Source organism: Bos javanicus, chromosome 14, assembly GCF_032452875.1.
Source record: "Bos javanicus breed banteng chromosome 14, ARS-OSU_banteng_1.0, whole genome shotgun sequence".
In the NCBI taxonomy this organism is placed as follows: domain Eukaryota; kingdom Metazoa; phylum Chordata; class Mammalia; order Artiodactyla; family Bovidae; genus Bos; species Bos javanicus.
Genome location: NC_083881.1, coordinates 34,474,723 through 34,498,109, shown reverse-complemented (window position 1 = coordinate 34,498,109; position 23,387 = coordinate 34,474,723). Strand labels below are relative to the sequence as shown.

The following is a 23,387-nucleotide window of genomic DNA, read 5'->3' as shown; positions in this document are numbered from 1 at the left end:
TTTGCATTCCAGTCTCCTTTAATTAAGAGGATATCTTTTTTGGGTGTTAGTTCTAAAAGGTCTTGTAGGTCTTCATAGAACCATTCAGGTTCAGCTTCTTCAACATTACTGGTTGGGGTATAGACTTGGATTACTGTGATATTGAATGGTTTGCCTTGGAAACGAACAGAGATCATTCTGTCATTTTTGAGATTGCACCCAAGTACTGCATTTTGGGCTCCTTTGTTGACATCTAATTATTATTAATTTATCACTAATGCCATTAGAGTAGTGTCAGTTTTCTTAAATACTGTTACGATTTGAATTTTGTCATCTTTGCAATGTTTAGGGCAGTGGTCTTATTAGTTTTCTCCATAGCTTTATTATTATTATCAGGGATCTTATAATATTGAAACACCCTTGCATTTTTTTATAAACTTTCTTTGATCACTATGTTATTTTTAAATTTGCTTTTGCATTCTATTTGTTAATATTGGGTTGACCAAAAAGGTCATTCAGGTTTTTCCATGCCAGCTTATGGGGAAAACCCAAACGAACTTTTTGGCCAGCTTAATATTTTGGTTAAGATTTTTATAATAATATTCATTAATGAGATTGGGTAGTTAATTTTCTTTTTGTGCAGCCTTATCAGGTTTGGCAGTCATAAGTTTTCCTTCTTTACCTATGCTCTGGCATAGATTATAGTGAAACTGTCTGACTTTTAAATGTTTGTTAGAGATAGTCCATAAAAATACTGAGCCTTTAGTTGCTAATAGTTACACATCTTGTTAGTGAAGCTTCATTGTTGCTTACTAGTAATATGGTCCTGTGAGTTAAGCTTAAATAAGACAGATAATTTAAACTTGTCTATTTTTTATAGATTCTCTTTTTAATTCTAGATTAGCCTGGAAAATCCCATGGATAGAGGATCCTAGTAGGCTACAGACCATGGGGTTGCAAAGAGTCAGACACGACTGAACGACTTCACTTCAGACTTTAAAAAGTAATGTAATCTAACTTACTTTATTAAAAAAAGGTTTACCTGCATGTGCATGCTCAGTCATTTTAGTCGTGTCCAGCTCTTTGCAAACCTATGGAGTGTAGCCCGCCAGGCTCCTCTGTCCAGGGGATTCTCCAGGCAAGAATACTGGAGTGGGTTGCCATGCCCTCCTTTAGGGGATCTTCCTGACTCAGGGATCGAACCCAAGTCTCATGTCTCCTGCCTTGGCAGGCAGATTCTTTACCACTAGCGCCACCTAGGAAGCCCAGAAGGTTTACTCATCATAAGTTGGTAGAATCTAAAAACCAAACTTGAAAATATGTTTATTAGACTATTAGGTAGGCTTTTCAAGGTCTTGAAGCAGAGAGGAATGCAGAATTACCTTCGGTAGGTAGCTTTTTTAGGCCAGACAGACACACACACGCAAAAAAAATTCAGGCACATGACATATATAATTAGCAAAAGGGGTGAAAATGGACACCTCTAGGGAGAAAAAATGAAAGAGGGTAGAGCAATGACAGTAACAAATCTTGAAGGACTCTTTGATCCTTTGCCCCATCTTGACTTTCCCATTTAGTTGTTTTTTTTTTTTTTTAATTAATTTCCCACTCTGAAAAAAATCAGAGTTGGTTTTCCCATTTCTCTTATTTATGGGCTCCATTCCTGTCTCCCAGTCTTCTGGGGTCATAATTTTGCTTAGCTCAGTATTCAATGTTAACCTTACTAGGACTATAGATACTATTTACAGCTGAACCATGTAGTAAACTGTGCTTAATTTTCCTTTCCTGCTTTCCTGCAGTTAATAGTTGTTTTGTTACTTGAATAATTTTCTATATACTTATCATTAATTCAACTCCAATTATATAAATATTCTCTCAGAATGTTTAAATGTATCTGGGATTCTCGCACTTCCGTGTTCTGGATGAACCTCCCTCAGAGCCTCCTAACTTGCTGTCCCGGATGGGTCTCTTCCAGGCTGACTCTATGATCCTCCCAGAATTCCCTTCATGCTCACCTGGGGCTTCCCCTTGCCTCCCTCCTGTCTTGGGTCACCTGTCCCCTGTACCCCATAATTTTCTTCTTGATACTCCTGTTTTGGTGGAGCCCACCTCCAATAGCTTTCTGAGAAAGTGCATTTTTAAGACCTTTCACATCTAAAAATGTCTCTGTTTAATCCAACTTGACTTAAAGTGTACTATTTGTAAATTCCGGGTTGAAAATCTTTTTTCCTTCTTGGTTTCATATGCAAGATTTCATTGCCTTCTAGTTAATACAGTATCAAGACTGAGAAATCTGAAACCTTTCAGGTTGCTGAACTTTTTTGACCACCTGTTTGTATTTTTTCTTTCTTTCTTTTTTTTTTTCTTCTTCACTATGTTCTGGAAATTCCCAGTGGTATACCTTGGAGGAAGTTTATAATGCTGGATCCTTGAAAGGCCTTTTCAGTCTGGAAACATGTGTCCTTCAGGTCTCACAATTTTCCTGAAGTTGTTCACTGATGTTTTCTCTAATCTGTTTTGTCCTGTTTCATTTATTAAACCCTTCCTGTTTTGTTAGAACGCTTAGACTCATCCCCTAACTTTATTTTTTCTCCTGTTTTCTGTCTTTTTTGCCTTTTTGCTGTACTTTCTGGGAGGTTTTTATCAGCTTTATCTCCTAATCCTATTTTTCCCTTTCTCTTCTCACATTTTTAGCTTTCAGGAGATCATTTTGCCCCATAAATGCTCCATTCATACTATTCTTTCTTGTTTCATCATTGCAACTTCTTATCTCTCCTAGGACATTAGTGGGGCTGTTTTTCTTTGTGGCTGTGGAGGGGAGGTTTGTGCGTGTTTTTGTTTTTGTTGGAAATTTTCTTCCTTATAATTTGTAGCCTCTAAATTGGTTTGCTTGTTTTTATTTGCTCTCCTCAGTTTGAAAGGCTCTCTTCAGATGTCTGGTGATCTGGTGTTTACCAGTGTCTTCAAAGGGTGAATGTGTGCACAGTTGCTTCAGTCATGTCAGACTCTTTGTGACCCTGTGGAGTGTAGCCCACCAGGGTCCTCTGTCCGTGGGGATTCTCCCAGCAAGAACACTGGACTGGGTTGCCATGCCCTCCTCCAGGATGTCTTCTAAGGGAGGTGACAGCTATTTGGGAGCTCTGAAAACGTAAGAGGGCTCCTGTAGGTTGTGCGCCACACTGTGGCGTCATCTAGATGAACTGTTTAGTTGGGGAACTTCCAGCATAGGAATCAGTCTTTCTTCCTGAGCTGGGAGTGTTTCCCAGCAAAGACTCTTCTCATCTTCATGAATAGTAAAGGCCTGGCTGACAGCATTATAGGAGCTGAGTGTGGAAGCTGAGTGTGGAAAGAAGGCTTGGGGATCCATGTGTGTTCATGTGGTCTTCCTGTTTTTAGAAGAGTGTCGCTACCTCTGTCGGTGTCGCTACCACAGCCACAAAGAAAAACAGCCCCACTAATGTCCTAAACGAGGGTCTGTGTTTCACCCTCGTTGAACTTTCCCTCATTGAAGATTAAATCTCCAGTCGTTTCCTTCAGTGGGGTTGGAGTGCTTGTCAGGCTGCTCCAAACGAGAGGGGAATCTGAAGACTTGAATGTGTGTTAAATACACTCTCAATGAATCTTTCTTCCTTTAATCTCAGCTCCCTCCTCTACTAGATTCCTGGTGCCCCACATCCAGAGACTGGAGACTTCGGCAGTGTGAATCTGGTTGGGTCTGTCTCAGCTTTCACCTCTGCCAGCTTAGATGTCAGTTTTTCTCTCATCTAATAAGTCATTTCTCACTCATATGTCTTCTTTTAGCTTCTAGAATTCTAATGATATGGTCCATTCTCCTCACTCCAATGGGTTTATGCCATTTTTCACATATCCCTTTATGGTAATTTTATTGATGTTTTAGGAGGAAAAGAAGAGTTGCAGGTGTTAATCCAGTCTTAACCAGAAACACACTCTCAGTTCCTATACAGTAAATGCAAATATGCAATTATATCTGCCCTATCTTCCCCCCAAAAAAGTCCATTATTGAGAAAAATAAAGTATTCCAGGCACATAAAATGCAATACTATTTAGAATAGGCAAAGAGAAGGACTTCCTTGGCAGTCCAGTAGTTAAGACTCTTTGCTTCCACTGCAGAGGGCATGGGTTTGATCCCTGGTCAGGGAATTAAGATCCCTCATGCTGCATTGAGCAGCTGAAAAAATAAAATAATTAATTAAAAAAAAATAAAAACAGAGTTCTGTTTTTACAGCCAAAAAATAAAGTTGTATTTTAAAAAAAAGGTAAGGATAATTAACCTCTCAAGCTAAATAAAACATAATTTAAATCTTATTCCATCAGACATTTTTTGCTATCTCCTGTGGTTTCATTTTCTAAAATAGAAAATGGAGAGGTTAATAGTACCCACCCCATTACTAGTAGGAAGGATTAAGTGTATAATGCTTGTAAATTCCTGAAGTCAGTGCCTGGCACATGGAAAGCAATATATTGATATTAGCTACTGCTGCTGCTGCTGCTAAGTCGCTTTAGTCGTGTCCGACTCTGTGCAACCCCATGGACGGCAGCCCACCAGGCTCCCCTGTCCCTGGGATTCTCCAGGCAAGGACACTGGAGTGGGGTGCCATTTCCTTCTCCAATGCATGAAAGTGAAAAGTGAAAGTAAAGTCGCTCAGTCGTGTCCGACTCCCAGCGACCCCATGGACTGCAGCCCACCAGGCTCCTCCGTCCATGGGATTTTCCAGGCAAGAGTACTGGAGTGGGGTGCCATTGCCTTCTCCATTAGCTACTACTGAGTGCTAAGCATTGAGAATATAAAGATTAGAATTAGACAGGAGTCCTGCCTTTCAGAGTTCATAGCCTTGTGAGGTAGAATGGTAAACAAGAAAACAACATGAAATCTGCAGTAATTCAAAGTATACAATTCAAAGTACAGGAGTAATAACAGAAAAAAATGACTACTAGAGAGTGTTGCCTATATGTGGCTGAGCAATCAAGTACTCTGTAGAACAAATTATTTAGACTTAGTTAACTGGTTTATTATTGGTATGGTCATAAACCTTCATGTAGGGGATTTCCTGGCAGTCCAGTAGTTAAGACGCCACTCTTTTCAGAAAATGTGTTGACATCATTTATTTGTGTCTCGTCCATAAAGAAGGAGAGAATAATTTATGTCTCAAAATTTCTTCCAAGCCTACAAGTTCCAACTGTTACTATTTCTTCTTTGAACTAGAGTTGTATACACACCTGGCCACACTGATGATCATATGGCTCTAGTCTTAGAAGAAGAAAATGCTCTGTTTTCTGGAGATTGCATCCTAGGGGAAGGAACAACTGTATTTGAAGACCTCTATGATTATATGAACTCCCTGAAAGAGTTATTAAAAATCAAAGCTAAAGTTATATATCCAGGTGGGTCATTCTTTTAACCTAGCAAACCATTTGTTTCAAATGATGAGAAAGATTTCCTTTTGGTTTGTATATGTATATGTACATATGTATAAATTGCTTCTTGAGGATATGTATAAACTGCTTCTTTCTAAATTACACCCCTAAGTCTTGTCTAGCAATGCAATTAAAAAGAAGACTGAGAGTTGTATTAATAACTTTTTTAAAAGATAGCGTTATTTTTTAATATCTACCCAGCTGTTAATAGAACTCTTAAACAAAGGAAATAAACTTATTGGGACCAGAAAATGTTTTCATTTCATGAGCTATCTTTAGTTTTGTTAACTTGATTTCTATTGTGGACTGCATTTTAGCCATGTGACCTGTAACATTTGACCTCTGAGCTTTAGTTTTTTAACTCACACTGTGGAAATCAGAGGGGCTTCCCAGATGGCACTAACAGTAAAGAACCTGCCTACCAATACAGGAGACTTAAGAGACGTGAGTTTGGTCCCTGGGTCAGGAAGGTCCCCTGGAAAAGGAAATGGCAACCCTCTCTCCAGTGTTCTTGTCTGGAAAATCCCATGGACAGGGGAACCTGGCAGGCTATGGTCCATAGGGTTGCAAAGAGAAGACATGACTGAAGTAACAAGCATGCATGCATGGAAATCAATATTTTCCATATTAACTGTGAGACTACATTTATTTCAGTTACTAAGGAAAAAAAAATACCTATTATTAGTATATCAGCTGTCACTGCCCTGCTTTACAGTATGAATCTCCTCTCCCTCTTAAAACCTAAGAAAGATACAGGACCCAACAGAAGGCCCCAGGAGGAAAAAGAGACTCAATAACTGACTCTTTTAAGTCCTTCTAACTTGTTCCTAGCCAGAGAGTCATGAAAAGATCTGTAAATACAATGTCTTCAATACCTTCATATTCTCTCATGAGGTCTCACTGCTGAGGGGTGAGAAACATACAGTTGGTGGTACTAGGCATTTGGATTAATGTTATGACATCAAAGAAGCAGAGGCTAACAACTGTTTTGAAAGAAGAGAGTAGATGCTTGATGCACTCACATTGGAGCAAAGCTAATGAGAGGGTGCCTGGTATAGGTTCTTGGAGTGTTGGCTTCAGTGAATCCAGTGAACTGGCTTATTCAATGGTATTCCATAGCCATAGCTAGCACATATTGAAGCCTGTTACCCTACCTGCCAGGTACAGTGTCAGGACCTTCACAAAGCTGTCTTCACAGAAACTCAGTGAAGCAGATAGCTGAAGAAATAAGCTCCAAGATTCAGAGCCTTTCACAGCCATACAGCTAGTAAATGGTAGTCCGTATCATAAAGCCTGAGCTCTTTATATAACAGCTCAGTCTACTTTTGGTTTCTTGTTGTTGCTCTTTAGTTGCTAAGTCATGGACCCCATGGACTGTAGCCCGCCAGGCTCCTCTGTCCATGGGATTTCCTAGGCGAGAATACTACAGTGAGTTGCCATTTTCTTCTCCAGAGGATCTTCTTGACCCAGGTATTGAACCCACATCCCCTACATTGGCAGGTAGATTCATTACCACTGAGCCACCAAGGAAGCCCCTACTCCTGGTGATTGTTCTCAAGTATCTTTAAAAAAACCTCTCTTGCAGATTGGTGTAATACATTCATTTTCACTGTTTTAAGAGAAGGTAAATTTCATTATGACTTTATCTGGGTTATCAAGGTTTCTGAACTGCTAGCCTGTACATAAGACTCAAAGTTCTCCTGTGGTCCTTGTGAATTTTTAATAGCTCTTCATCACTTCCATGAAGTTACTTTATGTATTCCACTTTTCAATCTTTGATAAGCATAGTGGTTAAGAACACAGAGTGGTTAAAAGACCTGAGTCAGAATCCCAGCTCCACTTAGCTATATGTAACTGCAGGCAGATTAATTACCCTTCCTATGCCCGAGTTTCTGCTGTTCAAAGGGGAGAATAAACATACGTACTTCATGGGATTCTTGTAAGAATAAAGTACATTTAGAGCAGTATCTGGCAAATAAACTCAACATTAAAAAAAAGACTAAGATCACGGTATCCAGTCCCATCACTTCATGGCAAATATTGGGGAAACAGTGGAAGCAGCAACAGACTTTTTATTTTCTTGGGCTCCAAAATAACTGTGGACAGTGACTGCAGCCATGAAATTAAAAGACACTTGCCCCTTGAAAGGAAAGCTATGACAAATCTAGACAGTGTATTAAAAAGCAGAGACCAAAAAAAAGCAGAGACATCATTTTGCCAACAAACATCCGTATAGGTAAAGCTATGGGTTTTCCAGTAGTCGTGTAAAGATGTGAGAGTTGGACCGTAAAGAAGGCTGAGTGCCATGAAGAATTGATGCTTTTGAATTTTGGTGCTGGAAAAGACCCTTAAGGGCCCTTGGACAGCAAGGAGATCAAACCAGTCAGTCCTAAAGGAAATCAACCCTGAATATTCATTGAAGGACTGTTGCTCAAGTTGAAGTTCCAACACTGTGGCTGCTTGTTGGAAAGAGCTGAGTCATTAGAAAAGACCCTGATGCTGGGAAAGATTGAAGGTAAAAGTAGAAGGGAGCAGCAGAGGATGAGATGGTTGAGTGGCATCACCGATTCAAGCACGTGAATTTGAGCAAACTCTGGGAGATAGTGGAGGACAGAAGAGCCTGACATGCTACAGTCCACGGGATCGCAGAGTCAGACACAGCAACTGAACAACAACTGGCAAATAATGAACACTGTTAATACTACCTGTTGTTACTGTTGTGGTTACTATTTTTATTGTTACTTTTGTTGTTATCTTTTAATTCTTACTCTTCTTTTTTCTAATGAACACTGTAATATTTTATATAGATTTTGACATAATTCTCTAATAGTTTTTGGCTTGGTATGTGATTATCTTATCACCTGTATAGTTTTCCAAATAATACTCACTTGTATATTTAGTGTGCCTTTCCAGTTCACTGTATGAAATATTTTTTTAGTAGAGTGAATTAACTTCAGTTGTACTTAAAATTTTTTATTTCATTGAAATAATCTTTATAATTATTCTGATTCAGGACATGGCCCAGTTATCCATAATGCGGAAGCTAAAATTCTACAATACATTTCTCACAGAAACATCCGAGAACAGCAGATTCTTACAGTATTTCATGAGAACTTTGAAAAGTCATTCACAGCAATGGAACTTGTAAAAAGTATTTACAAGGTAATTTTTGTTTATCTCATTTGTACATAGCCACAATTTTAATAGAAGAATCTATTCAATAGACTATTAATGTGGTAAACTCATCACATCTTAGAGCAGAATGAGTCTGTTAATTTTTTAAGTAATATTAGTCACTTGTATAGATTTGAGATCATCAAATCTCAAGTTTCTAGAATGCAGAAGTTGGTAAACACTGGCCCACAGAATAACCCTTCTGAGCCATTATTAAGCCTTTCATATTTCATTCTGTAGGAGATCATTGCCAACAGCCTGGTGATGAGGCTTTGTTATGATTTATGTTTTACTTGGAGAAGGGAATGGCAACCAACTCCAGTATTCTTACCTGGAAAATTCCATGATCAGGCTACAGAGGATCCTATCGGGCTACAGTCCATGGAATCACAGGGAGTTGGACACTACTGAGCAGCTAGCAACAATAATATATTACTCTGACCATCTTTATTATCTAGTGTCCTACTCGGCAGCGAGTGAGAAGGGGTGATCTGCTGGAGACAGATCCTGGCTAATAGCAGTGAGAATTAGTAGCAGTGCCTGTGAAGGTGAAAGTCACTCAGTCATGTCCAACTCTTTGTGACCCCATGGACTATACAGTCCATGGAATTCTCCAGGCCAGAATAGTGGAGTAAGTAGCCTTTCCCATTTCCAGGGGATCTTCCTAACCCAGGGATTGAACCCAGGTCTCCCACATTGCAGGCAGATTCTTTACCAGCTGAGCCACAAGGGAAGCCCAATGGACTAAAAGGAGAAAGGCCTCAAAGAAGAGCATGAGGAAAGTCATTTAGTAGAGAAAGAGCCCCTCACACAGTGGCCTCTGAGCACATCCTTGTTTAACAGCAGCATATGGCAATCTGTCCATAGGATTCAGTTTCTCAGCAAATGTACATTAGATAACTGATGTAGGCAGTATAGCTTAGGGATTAAGAATGTAATAAGATTATCTGGGTTTTAAGACTCCCACTGCTATAACCTATACAGCCATAAGATACCTGAGAGTGTAACTAAAGATGAGCTTGAAAAGGAACCTGAGTGAGTTTCATTTAGTAAAGGTCTTTAATGTCCCATCAAACCAGTCAGTCCCTGAATATTCATTGGAAGGACTGATGGTGAGGCTGAAGCTCCAATACTTCAGCCACCTGATGCGAAGATCTGACTCATTGGGAAAAACCCTGCTGCTGGGAAGGATTGAGGGCAGAAGGAGAAGGTGGCAGCAGAGGATGAGATGGTTGGGTGGCATCACTGAGTTTGACATGAGTCTTTGAGTAAGCTCCAGGAGATAGTGAAGGACAGAAGCCTGGTGTGCTGCAGTCTGTGGGGTCAGAAAGAGTCAGACCCGACTTAGCAATTGAATGACAGCAATGTCCCAATGTCCCATAGGCCTAAGTTATCAAAAACCAGTTAAAACACACTCATTGTGCTTTGTGTTTAAAGGGATGGATGAATGATTTAAAGGGCTGAAGATAAAAAGTGCCAGGAGCAAAGGGGAAGTGTAAATATTTAAATTCTGTGAAAGAGTTCACTTCCTAGAGTTTAGCCATTCTAGATTATGCATTGAAATTGAAACATGGGTAGTGTTTTCTAACCCAAGTACAGGCTGCAGAACTCTCTGATTAACCCTCACAGATGAGTCAGCCAGTGACTGTGCCTGACTCAGAAATGCTGGTTCTGCATTCAGAGGTGTGTTCAGGGATGTGTTCACTGTGCATATGTGTACAGCATCTGTTACATGTAGAATAGCATTAGATATTGTGGAGACATTTATTCTTTCTACAAACATTTACTGAAGTTTTCGTGTGCCCCTGGACTAGGTGCAGAGATACTAAGATGACTACAGATCTCTTCCCTCAGAGAACTTGGGGTTTAGCAAAGACAGACATGTTCATAATAGCTCCCATTTTTTTGAGCATGTTATGTGTTAGATACAGTACTACATGCTTCACATTACACTTGTATTTTGGGGTACTTAATTTCCTGTACCCCAAGTTTTCACTACGTAAAGATACTATTATTCCAACTTAATAGATTTAAAAACTGACTTGAAAAGTGTGAGCTAAGTAACTTTTCCAAAGGCACAAAACTCGCAGATGTCACATACTCAAATGTCAGAAGTCAGATACTCAAACCTTGTGTTTTTCTGTCACACCAAGCTTCCCTCCAGGGCCCATACACAGCACATTGGGGGCACAAAGGAAAGAGAAGTCAGTTGTACCTGGTGAAGATAATGGGTCATGAGACTTGTCTGGAACACCTTCAGAAACGTAATGATTGAATCGCTTCTTGAAGAAGGAGTAAGCATTTCCCAGGCCAGATACAGGAGAAGGGAAGTCATTCTAAATAGAAGGAAAGATGTGTTCAAACAATGGGGGTCATAAAAGCCTTTTATGTGTTTGAAACCCCCCCCAAAACATGTGTGTTATTGGAGCACAGAATGCATGTTGCAGGTGGGTAGGGAGGGAGTCCCAGGATATGAGGCAGGAAAGACAGGCATGGTGGGTCAGAGGAAGCCCTTGGTTGCCATGCTAAAAAATGTGGGCTTCAGCCTATAAACTGAATGACCACCACAGATCTTAGCCCAGGGGGGTTGTATAATTAGACCTAGAAAATCATGCTGGTGGATATAATACATGGTGCTGGAGCTTCAAGAAGAGTTGGGTTTGGAGGTTTTTACTTGGGAATCTTTAATGCAGTGGCAAGTTGATTGAGTAAAAAGAGAAGAGAGTCAAGTGATACAATTCATTGTAGACATCAGTGTTAAAGAGAAATCCCAGGAAGAATATCCAGAATGAAGACAAAATGATGAGAGGTAGGATAACCTAGGGAAGGGAAAAGAGAAGAGCTCTTCCAAAAGGAGAGACTCGCCTGCTGATTTCAGGTAAAATGAGGACTTAAAAGAATTCTTTGAATTTTCATTAAAATGTAATTTGATGACCTTAACAAAACATTTTCAGGGAGCTGAGAAATGGAGATAGTCAATTTAGTTAAGAAGCTTGACTTTGAAAAATTCTTAAAGAATAAAAGAGACAAATAGTGTATATGACAAATAAGTGTATGTTACCTCTTATAATGTGTAATCTAAACAATACAACAAGCTAGTGAATTATACAGTACTTTTGCCTGGAAAATCCTGTGGATGGAGGAGCCTGGTAGGCTACAGTCCATGGGGTTGCTAAGAGTCAGACACGACTGAGCAACTTCACTTTCACTTTTCACTTTCATGCCTTGGAGAAGGAAATGGAAACCCACTCCAGTGTTCTTTTCTGGAGAATCCCAGTGATGGGGGAGCCTGGTGGGCTGCCATCTATGGGGTCGCACAGAGTCGGACACAACTGAAGCGACTTAGCAGCAGCAGCAGTGACCCAAAGTGAGACATATATAGGATGAAATAGTTTTGGTTATTACTATATAAAAACCTAGAGTTATAGCTGTCTTCTTGATGGTATGGAGACTCCTTAAAAAGCTAGGAATAAAAACACCATATGACTCAGCAGTCCCACTCCTAGGCATATACCCTGAGGAAATCAAAACTGAAAAAGACACATGTACCCCAGTGTTCACTGCAGCACTATTTACAATAGCTAGAACATGGAAGCAACCTAGATGTCCATCAACAGATGAATGGATAAAGAAGCTGTGGTATGTATATACAATGGAATACTACTCAGCCATAAAAAGGAATGCATTTGAATCTGTTCTAATGAAGTGGACAAAACTAGAGCCCATTATACAGAGTGAAGTAAGTCAGAAAGAGAAATATAAATATCATATATTGACACATATATGTGGAATCTGAAGAGACAGCACTGATGAATTTATTTTCAGGGTAGCAGTGGAGAAACAGACATGGAGAACAGACCTATGGACAAGGTGGGAGGAGAAGAGGGAGAAGGGGAGATGTATGGAGAGAGTAATATAGAAATTTACAATACCATGTGTGAAACAGATAGCCAATGGGAATTTACTGTCTGATTCAGGGAACTCAAACAGGGACTCTGTGACAGGCTGAAGGCTGGAATGGAAAGGGAGATGAGAGCAGAATGGAAAGGGAGATGAGAGCGTGGTCTGAGAGAGAGGGGACATGGGTGTACCTATGGCTGATTCTTGATGTATGACAGAAAAACCACAGTTTTGTAAAGCAGTTATCCTTCAGTTAAAATATTTTTTAAAAAAGTACCTCTCAACAACAAAAAAGACTGTCGTCTTTTGTCTTTTTTCTTTAAAAGTTTCAAAAAGACTAACCCTGTTATTTTTTTGAAAAAGAAATGTTGTCGGGACTTCCCTGGTGGTCCAGTGGTAAGGACTCTGCTTCTCCTGCAGAGGGTGAGAGTTCGGAACTAAGGTCCTGCACACTGTGTGGTGTGGCCAGAAATAAATTAATTAAAATTAAAAATTTAAAAACACTGTCATCTTTCCTTTAGGATACTCCCGAGCATTTACATAAAATGGCCCAACATAATGTCTTGCTACATTTGAAAAAATTAGAAAAAGAAGGAAAAATAGGTAAGTATTCTTCCAAATCTTTTTTATTTGGAGCACTGAAAATATTTGTTAACAAATGAACTAGTTTCCTTTGAGGAAAAACACCACCTACCAGAGTTCTCCCTTGAATGTCACTGTGGGTGGGAGAGACAGTCATTAGGAAGGGCCAGTAGCAAAAGGCCAGGGAGCAACAAATTAGAACAAAAGCTCCCACAGGAGTGAGAGCCCTGCGTGGGGGCTGCAGTCCTCATCCACCCGAATGTAGCGGGAAGAGAACTTCGCCTTTGCCAGAGTGACCACAAAGAACTTTACATGTAGATTTGGGAACAGCCAAAGGTTTCACAGTAGCAAAGGTAGTAAACTCAAAGATACTAAAGCAGTAATTCTGTAATTGTTCACTAGTGTTGACTTGTCAACTTAATAATCTTAGAAGTTTGCTGCTTAAAAAGCAAGAGGTGCAAAGTCGGATCCTGTGTAGAAGTTTTAGCAACGTTATTTGTACCCCCCAACCTGCACCATAAGAGAAACCCCAACTTTATATTGAGCAACAAAAATTTTTAGGAATTAATGCTCTTTCTAGTTACAAGAGAACTTAAAATCCAGTGATTTTGCTTGTCTGTTGTTAAATGTTTACTCTGTAATTTTCTTTCCACAGTTAGCAACACAGATCCTGAGAAGAAATGGAAAGCTCATCTTTAGTTTCAGCTTAATGAAAGATTATGTTGTTTTGATTTTGGAGAATGAGATGTTCTGTTAACTATGAATTATTTACATAGAATATAGCCTGTGGAACACTGAAAATAACCCTAGATATACTTTTAAATAACATTATATCTATTCTAAAATGTGTAAATCACATTTTGCACCTACAATATTAGCTATTTATCTAACCAAGCTCTTATAACATTTTACCGAAAATGCAGAAATCCAATAGTTTATCCATTTTCAATAAACAAAGTAACGGTTTCTTTTAAAATAATAAATTTTATGTCATTTAAACTGGATATTATTCTTAGAGATTATTTATCTATGACCAGTGGTCAGTAATACTTCTTTTTTTCCCAGCTGCTTCAGTTAACAACACAGATGTCAATGTCATCCTTCCTTTTCTACAACTTTTGTCTATATCTGTAGATTAGAGGCTTGTTTTCATGTTTCTCTCAATCATGATTAAATATCAACTCTGTTCCTCTGTATAATATGTATTTTCTTAATAATGGCATCCTACAAGTGATTCATGTAAATCAACGTTTGGTAATAGAAAAGCATTAAATTCCCAATTAAAGTCATTGTATATAAATATTTATTTCTGTAATCCATTAGTACAACCAATATGTTTTACTAATTTAGGTTTTAGTATATAGTGGCTCAGTTGGTAAAGAATCCACCTGCAATGCAGGAGACCAAGGTTCAATCCCTAGGTTGGGAAGATCCCCTCAAGAAGGAAATGGCAACTTACTCAGGTATTCTTGCCAGGGAAACCCCATGGACAGAGGAGCCTACATGGCTACAGTCCATGGGATTGCAAGACACAACTTAGTAACTAAACCACTACCATCATCAAAATATATATGAATTACATACCAAAGATTTTTAAGATTAGAATATTATAAGAGCATTTTTATATAGTGTTTTTAAATAGTGGTTAGGTTCTAAGGTCAACCACCACTGCTTATTTAACCCATAAGGTTGCCAAATAACAGTACAAAAATGAGCTCAGAATCCTGAAAGTAAGCTTCCTTTTCTCTTTTCTAAGACTTTTAAAAAATTCTTTTAATTAAAACTTTTTTTTTTTGACAACCTCATCTCTTCCTTCTCCTTTTCCCAAAGTGAAAGTGAAAGTCGCTCAGTTGTGTCCACCCATGGGATTCTCCAGGCCAGAATACTGGAGTGGGTAGCTGTTCCCTTCACCAGGGGGGTCTTCCCAACTCAGATGTTGAACCCAGGTCTCCCGCATTGCCAGCAGATTCTTTAGCAGCTGAGCCACCAGGGAAGCACCTTTTTCCCAAGGCCTCTAGCATTTTCATATCATTCTAAACTCTGGAGATCTGGTGTGTTCATGAAACCATTCCATATTACAAAGTAACTGGGAATTCAACAACAAACTAACAACCCAAAATGAGCAAAGGATTTGATAAGACATTTGTCCCGAGAAGATATACAAATGGCCAATAAGCACATGAAAAGATATTCAACATCACTAATCATGAGGAAGATGCAAATTAAAACCACAGTGAATTAGGGGACAGGGATGAGAAGGGCTTTCCAAATTGAGGGGATCCCATACACAAAGCCATGGAACCATTGTCTTTCTCTAAGGTAACAGAGCACGCTTCAGGCTGCAAGTGGATCTCGTGAAAGAGGACTAGATAATGGAAGGTTATTAAACTTGGTTACTGAATGAGTCTATAAACAAGTTTTTTTTTTTTTCCTTCTTTCTTTTTATCCTCTTGGAATTTTTTTGTTTAATTGGAGTATAATTGCTTTACAATGGTGTGTGAGTTTCTGCTTTACAAGTGGATCAGCTATAACTATACATATATTCCCTCCCCCTTGAGCCTCCCATCCCACCCCTCTAGGTAGGATAAAGGAGCTGAGCTTCCTTTATCAGGTAGATTCCTTATCTCTTCCTCTTTGGTTTGGTTTGGTGGGCATTTATCCTGTTCCTTTACCTGCTGGGTATTTCTCTGCCTTTTCATCTTGTTTATAGTGCTGTATTTGGGGTGGCCTTTCTGTATTCTGGCAGTTTGTGGAATTCGCTTTATTGTGGAGTTTCCTTGCTGTGGGTGGGGTTGGATGGATGGCTTGTCAAGGTTTCCTGGTTAGGGAAGCTTTTGTCGGTGTTCTGGTGGCTGGAGCTGGATTTCTTCTCTCTGGAGTGCAATGAAGTATCCAGTAATGAGTTAGGAGATGTCAGTGGGTTTGGTGTGACTTTGGGCAGCCTGTATATTGAAGCTCAGGGCTGTGTTCCTGTGTTGCTGGAGAATTTGCATGGTATGTCTTGCTCTGGAACTTGTTGGCCCTTGGGTGGTGCTTGTTTTCAGTGCAGGCATGGAGGTGTTTGATGAGCTCCTATTGATTAATGTTCCCCGGAGTCAGGAGTTCTCTGGTGGTCTCAGGATTTGTACTTAAGCTTCCTGCCTCTGGGTTTCAGTCTTATTCTTACAGTAGCCTCAGGACTTCTCCATCTATACAGCACCAATGATAAAACATCTAGGTTAAAGATGAAAAGTTTCTCCACAATGAAGGACACCCAGAGAGGTTCACAGAGTTACATGGAGAAGAGAAGGGGGAGGAGGGAGATAGAGGTGACCAGGAGGAGAAGAGGGGGAATCAAAAGGGGCGAGAGCAAGCTAGCCAGTAATCACTTCCCTAAGTGTTCTCCACCGTCTGAAACACACAAAGAGATTCACAGAGTTGGGTAGAGAAGAGAAGGGGAAGGGAGGAGACAGAGGCAACCTGGTGGAAAAAAAGGAGAGTCCAAAGAGGGAGAGAGCAGTCAAGCCAGTAATCTCGCTCCCAAGTAAAAATGGGTACTGAAGATTGGGTTCTTAAAGGTACAAAATTGATAACAAATACCAAAAAGCAAAGATTAAAAATCTAGAGTAGAGGTTGGGTTCTCAAAAATACAATATTAAAGAAAAAAACAAAGTCACAAAAAGTATAAAATATATATATATGAAGTTTGCTTTAAAAAATAGGGTCTTTTTTTGCAAAGTAATAGGTTATAAAAATGAAAGTTAAAGGAGTAATAGAGGATTTAAAAAAATTTTTTTTAATTTAAAAAATGATAATAGTAAAAATATATCTAGGACTTTCTCTGGTGGTGGTGTGGACAGTGGGGTCAGTTAATTTTCAGATAGTTCCTTGATCCGGCTTATACTTCTCAAGATCTATAGGCCGCTTCCTATGTAGTCGGTGCTAACTACAGGGTTTTAATCTATTGCACCTGTCACTTCAAAGGTGGTTCCCTCTGTTTGTTTTACCTTCTTCTGTTTGCTGGTCTCTTCAGTGTCTAATTTCCACCCTGACACAAGGGGGCGGTGGTAATCACTTTTTTAGGCTCCCTTTTTCAGTCGTGCTGTGGGGAGGGAGGGATGCTGCAAACAAATATCACTGGCATGTGCTCTCGGTGTCTCGGCCACACTGGGTTTGCCCCCACTCACGGCGTGTGTGCTTTCCCTGTCTACACTGCTTAGGCTCTAGGTTGCTCTGCCGGGAACTGTCTCAGGCCGGCCCTGGGTTGTATGCACTTCCCAGGTCTAAGTCGCTCAGGTTCAGGTACTCGGGTACTCCACAAAGGCGCAGACTCTGTTGGGCCTGCGTTTTGTGCCCTTCCCAGGTCCAAGCAGCTCAGGTGACCAGGTGCTTGGCGAGCGTGGTCACCCCCAATTGAAGGCTGTGACTTATCACCTCCCCCGTCCCTGCCGCTTGGTTTTCTGGATGTACAATGAGCGCGTCTTCTCAGGTGTGCCTTTTGTCTCCTCTGGGGAGCTGATTTCTGGCTGCAACCCTCCCAGCGGATGTTGACCATCCAGAATCCCAAGAAGTCTTGGTTAGCAACGAAGCCCCCTTGCAGTTTGGTAAATGATGCCTCTCTGGGGCCACGATTGTCCCCTTCCGGTTCTGGCTGCCCTCGTCTGCCTGTCTCCAGTGGGGGATGGGCCAGTCCGCAGCTGGCTAGCTCTGCTCAGTCCTTTGTTCTGTGAGCGGGCTTGGCAGTGTCTTAGATTAGGGCTTTTCGCAGGATAGCTATCCCACAGTCTGGTTTGCTATCTCAAGTTAGTTCCCTCAGATTGTCCTCGGGGCATTCAGGCCCAGTCCTTACACTAAGCAATGCAGCCCGCGCCTCCCTGCCCAGGCCCCGCTTGCTAGTAGCGGATATAGGTGTCTGCACTGCCTCTCGTATGGGAGTTACCGTTGGGCACGTAATCTGTGGGTTTTAATTATTTATTTATTTTTCTTCACAGTTATGTTGCCTTCTGAGGTTCCAAGGCTTGCCACAGACTCGCCAGTGAGAGTGTTTCCCAGTGTTTGGAAACCTCTCTCTTTTTTAAGACTCCATTCCCGGGACGGATCTCTATCCCTACCTCTTTTGTCTCTCTTTTTATCTTTTACATTTTTTCCTGCAGAGCTGAGCTCCCTGTGCTATATAGCAGTTTCCCAGTAGCTGTCTTACACATGGTAGTGTATATATGTCAGTGCTACCCTCCCAATTTACCCCACCCTCTCCTTATACCCCTATGTCTACTCATCCATTATATCTGCATCTCTGTTCCTGCCCTGCAAATAGGTTCATCTGTACCATTTTTCTACATTCCACATATATGCATTAATATACATTATTTGTTTTTCTCTTTCTGACCTAATTCATTCTGTGACAGCCTCTAGGTCCATTCACGTCTTTACAAATGGCCCAATTTTGTTCCTTTTATGGCCAAGTAATATTCCATTGTATATATGTACCTCTAACAAAAACAATACCATCCACTAAGTATCTGCTTTGTGTGGATCCTGGGCCAGCACTAGGGATACAAAGAGAAACGGAACAGCATCCCGCTCTCATCAGAAGCTCATCTGCTTGTGGAGACACACGGTTACAATATAGCAGTAGCAGTAAGTCTGTTTGGAGTAAAGGAAGAGTGTGTAACCTGGATGGGATATGGAAAACTGCTTGCTGCTGCTGCTGCTGCTAAGTCGCTTCAGTCGTGTCCGACTCTGTGCGACCCCATAGATGGCAGCCCACCAGGCTCCTCTGTCCCTGGGATTCTCCAGGCAAGAATACTGGAGTGGGTTGCCATTGCCTTCTCCAATGCATGAAAGTGAAAAGTGAAAGTGAAGTCGCTCAGTCGTGCCCGACTCTTAGCGACCCCATGGACTACAGCCTACCAGGCTTCTCTGTCCATGGGATTTTCCAGGCAAGAGTACTGGAGTGGGGTGCCATTGCCTTCTCCAGGAAAACTGCTTAGAGGAGCCTACGCCCAGTCTTGAAAAGTAAGCAGCAGTGCAGCCGTGTGACAAATTTAGGGGTATTTTGTACATGAGAGGGCTTCCATGGTGGCTCAGATGGTAGCGTCTGCCTGCAGTGCAGGAGACCCAGGTTCAATCCCTGGGTCAGGAAGATCCCATGGAGAAGGAAATGGCTGTCCACTCCAGTATTCTTGCCTGGAGAATCCCATGGACAGAGGAACCTGGTGAAGCTACAGTCCATAGGGTCCCATAGAGTCAGACATGACTGAGCAACTAACACTTTGGGACATGAGAAGATTGTTCTAGTTGGAGGAAATAATGTAGGCACGTTAACAGAGCAAAACATCACATGGCTGGGGAATTAATTTATATGACTACACTACACTGTATAGTGTTGTGGGTTGAGGTCATAAGGATAAAAAGCATCTCATGGGAACACAGAAACTCATAGGAACCAATGTGCTGTCCTCCAGCCACACAGGCTGGAGTATACACAACTTAGCAATTGAAAAGCAGGTGGTGGTCGGGGCCAGGACTAGTATAATTTTGTTGCTTCCTTACCAGAGAGTTTGCCCCCAACCATGATGGTAATTTTGCTCTTCTTGTTTCTGTCACTCCAGTCAATTACTTTACCCTCTATTGAGTACACCCATAGGTTGTGGATTATTCATACCTTCTGCTTACCCATTTCCTAGTTTCTCAAGAGTGTCTACATTCTTCTCATCACCTCTGTCCTTTCTCTGTATATGTTCAGCTTTTGTTTGGAGCCACTGAGTAGCCCTCTAGGTGTCTCAGATTCAGATCACCTCATAGAAGAGGACCTGATTGTTGTAATTAATCTTCCATATCTCTCTTGAAAGCTCTCCTGCCATCCTTATATGTTATCGACCAGACTTTAGGGTAAAATTCTCTAGACCAATCATCTGGGACTAGAAAGGTCCCAGGAAATTTCATTAGAAGCATACTCCATTCATCAGACACAATACACAGAGTAAGCATTCTGAGATGGCCTTTTCAGCATCACAGGGAAAGGAGAAAATAGGCCACAGGAGTCTCAAATGTAGTAGAAGACAGAGGAACAGATACAAGAAATATTTGTGAAGAGGAAAAGAACTTAGAGACCCATTAGGTCCTGAGGGATGGGGATCAGGTGGAAAGGAAGAAACCCAGTGGGGCTGGAGGTTTCTGGCCTGGCAGCTGGCCAGTGGCCAAGTTGATAACCAGGAAGATAGAATACAGGAAATGAAGTAGGTAGAGGGAGGATGGGAGGAACGATGCATTGTACTGTAGGTGTGAGTCTGAAGTACCAAGGAACATCCAGAGGGAGATTCCGGGTAAGCACTTAGGTATATAGATCATGATCGTGAAGTCGCTCAGTTGTGTCCGACTCTTAGCGACCCCATGGACTGTAGCCTACCAGGCTCCTCTGTCCATGGGATTTTCCAGGCAATAGTACTGGAGTGGATTGCCATTTCCTTCTCCAAGGGATCTTCCCAACCCAGGGATCGAACCTGGGTCTCCCGCATCGTAGACAGACGCTTTACCGTCTGAGCCACCAGGGAAGTCCAGAGCTGGGGCTAAATAGATAAGATATATTCTATTGCAAGTGACAAAACTAGTGTAAGCAAAAAAGGAAGTTAGTTGGCAAATGTAACCAACCTGAGATGGAGGAAGGTGAAGTCAGGCTTGTGAACAAGAGTGAAGAATTGGATCCTATCAGGTCAACCCCAGACACCTCTCTGGTCTTTTATTGTTTTGAGTCCAAGCCTCCATGACAGACTGGCTTCTTCACATGGTGCAGGACATGACTATGGGCAGCTGTGAGCTCTTCACCAGCCGGGAAAGCTGGTTCTTCCCAGCTTCAGTTTGGAAACTCCTAGGGGAAGGACTCAATGACTTACACTGGCTCATTACCCATTTGTTAGGCCAGTCCCCACGGTCAAGGAAGCATGAAGTTCTGTTTTGGGCCCGGCTCTGGTCACATGCCACCCCTGTGGCCAGAGAGGACAAGGGCTGTCCTCAGATGGAGAAAAGGGTCAAAGAAGGATTCTTGACCAGTATCAATTCCTTCCTGAATAGCATTTCCTTCTGTCCAGTGTGTATAAAATATCAATAGATAATAAATAAATTATAGCTCTGCAGTAGCTGATGGAATGACTGGGCCAATTCTCTGAAACCCGAATCTTTCCTGACTGCTTCTGGGGGATCTTTTGAGTATTTGTAAGTTATTTGTGAGTATTTTCGTACATCCAGGTTGTCACTTCAAGAAAAAGTAAACTTAATAACCTATATGGGAAACTCATTTGAAAAAGGGTATATGTATGACTGAATCATGTTGCTGTGCATTGGAAACTAACATAACATTGAACTGTACCTCAAGATAAAAGTTAAAAAGTAAAGCTGACTAGTAGCAGTGAGGCTAGAATCCTGGAGAAAATGAGAAAAGATTTAAATGTGGGTTTCTCTTAAGTCTACCAGTGCTGGGCTTCTGCACCCGCTTCCTTGCCAGTCTTTCTCTCTCACCAGCACAGTGCATCGCCCTACATCTTGGTACCAGTTTCCAGGCATTATTGGTACAGGAAAATTCATCTGTCTTTCCCATTTGCAGGAAGCTTAAAATACTTGGGTTTGTTAGAAAAAAAGTTCAATATTTGAAATATTGATTGTGAAAGTCTTGGTTCCAGCCACATTGATGCTGGGCCTTTTGAAACATCTGGAAATTAAAGCAGAGAATGTGATGCCAGTAACATACTCATGGATAAACCTAAAGATTGTCACAGAGTGAAGTAAGTCAGAAAAACAAATATTGTATTTGTTCACGGTATTGCATGTATGTGGAATCTAGGAAAATAGTATACTTGATCTTATTTGCAAAGCAGAAGTAAAGACACAGTTGTAGAGAACAAAGGTATGGATACCGAGGGGGAAAGGAGTGGAGGGAGGGATTGGGAAATTGGGATTGACATATATATACTATTGATACTGTGTTTAAAATAGATAACCAGTGAGAACCTACTCGGTAGCACAGGCAACTCTACTCAATGCTCTGTGGTAACCTAAATGAGAAGGATATCCAAAAAAGAGGGGATATATGTATACCTGTGGCTGATGCACTTTGCTGTGTGGCAGAAACAACATGGTAAAGCAACTATACTCCAAAAAAATTTAAAAATAAAATTGAAGTGGAAAGTGAAGGAGGGGCCTATGTAAGTGTATTTACTTGTGTACACAGACAGTGTCTCTTGGAAAATACCCCCAAGTTTTAAAAAACAGTAACAGTGGTTACCTTCCGAGAGAACATATGGGTAGCTGAGGGTCTGGGTATAGGAATGAAAACAAGGAGAAGCCCTTCAAATCTTCAGGCTGTGGGTGTGTCGGTAGGATTAGGGGGTTAGACTCACTTAGAAGGGAGCATGAATCTAAATGGCACAGGCTTCTTCAACGTAACAGTGGGTTTTAGGACATGATGCCTTCAAATACCTGAGGGAGAAATTTTTTGTGTCCTAGAAGTTTTTAACCAACCATCAATCATGTGCACAGGTAAGGACTCAAGAAGAATGTCTGCCATGCACCTCTCTTTGGGGAATTGCTGGATAATGCACTTCAGAAAAACAAGGGAAAGGAAAGCCCACGATTGAAATAGCAAATCCCACACAGAAAAATGTCAAAAGTGAGTTCTAAGGGAAGGACTCTGCTCTCTCACTGCCAAGAGCTCTGGGTTCGATCCCTGGTCTAGGAACTAAGATCCCACAAGCAGTCCTGTGCACCCCCCCCACACACACACACAAAAGTGAATTCTAAGACAAAAGTGTCCCCATACCCTGTAGATTGGAGCAAGAGGAAATGAAGGCTTCAGAGAGAGATGGGGGGCGGGTGGTGTGGAAAATGAAATGTTACATGGGATGCTTGGGGCTTTGGGGAAAAAAGAACTGCTGGTGATCAGACAACAGGTCTAGCTGAGCAACTGAAGCCACAATCAGTTATTAGAAAACTATACTGGGGGTAGGGATGGGGCGGAAATGAGACAATTATTGATTCCAGAAAACAAAAGTGATGCTAGGAAGGAAATAAGTACGAAACACTATCTGACTCTTCAACTTTACATAGGCAATAATGTAAACATTGATTAAAATTGCCTTATACGATAATGGAAGGGAGGAAATGGGAGGTTGAGACTGCTAAATCATCACCTGTGATAATAGAATGTCAATCCTATTATCCACTTCTTCCTTTCAGTGAGACTGACATCTATTCTAATGGCATATGATGCAGCCCATGCTTTTACAATTTTCCCAAGGGTTGAAGAAAATTTTTCACTGAAAGAAGCTCTCTGCTTTTATACCACA

At 41.1% G+C, this 23,387-nt stretch overlaps 1 protein-coding gene and 1 non-coding gene across 2 annotated transcripts in view; one reads left to right on the top strand and one right to left on the bottom strand.

The window, feature by feature from the left end:
- Positions 1-14,360, top strand: part of LACTB2 (lactamase beta 2) — a 32,725-nt gene extending 18,365 nt beyond the window's left edge. Inside the window, exons 4-7 of the mRNA XM_061438962.1 lie at positions 5,204-5,382; positions 8,429-8,577; positions 13,011-13,092; positions 13,727-14,360. Coding sequence (XP_061294946.1) covers positions 5,204-5,382; positions 8,429-8,577; positions 13,011-13,092; positions 13,727-13,770 — 454 coding nt within the window. The 3' untranslated portion in view covers positions 13,771-14,360. The remainder of the gene's footprint in view (positions 1-5,203; positions 5,383-8,428; positions 8,578-13,010; positions 13,093-13,726) is intronic.
- A 6,171-nt stretch (positions 14,361-20,531) lies between these two features.
- On the bottom strand, positions 20,532-20,603 carry TRNAR-ACG (transfer RNA arginine (anticodon ACG)). The gene has a single exon. It is a non-coding gene; the product is annotated as a tRNA-Arg (tRNA).
- Between the last annotated feature and the right edge of the window lie 2,784 nt (positions 20,604-23,387).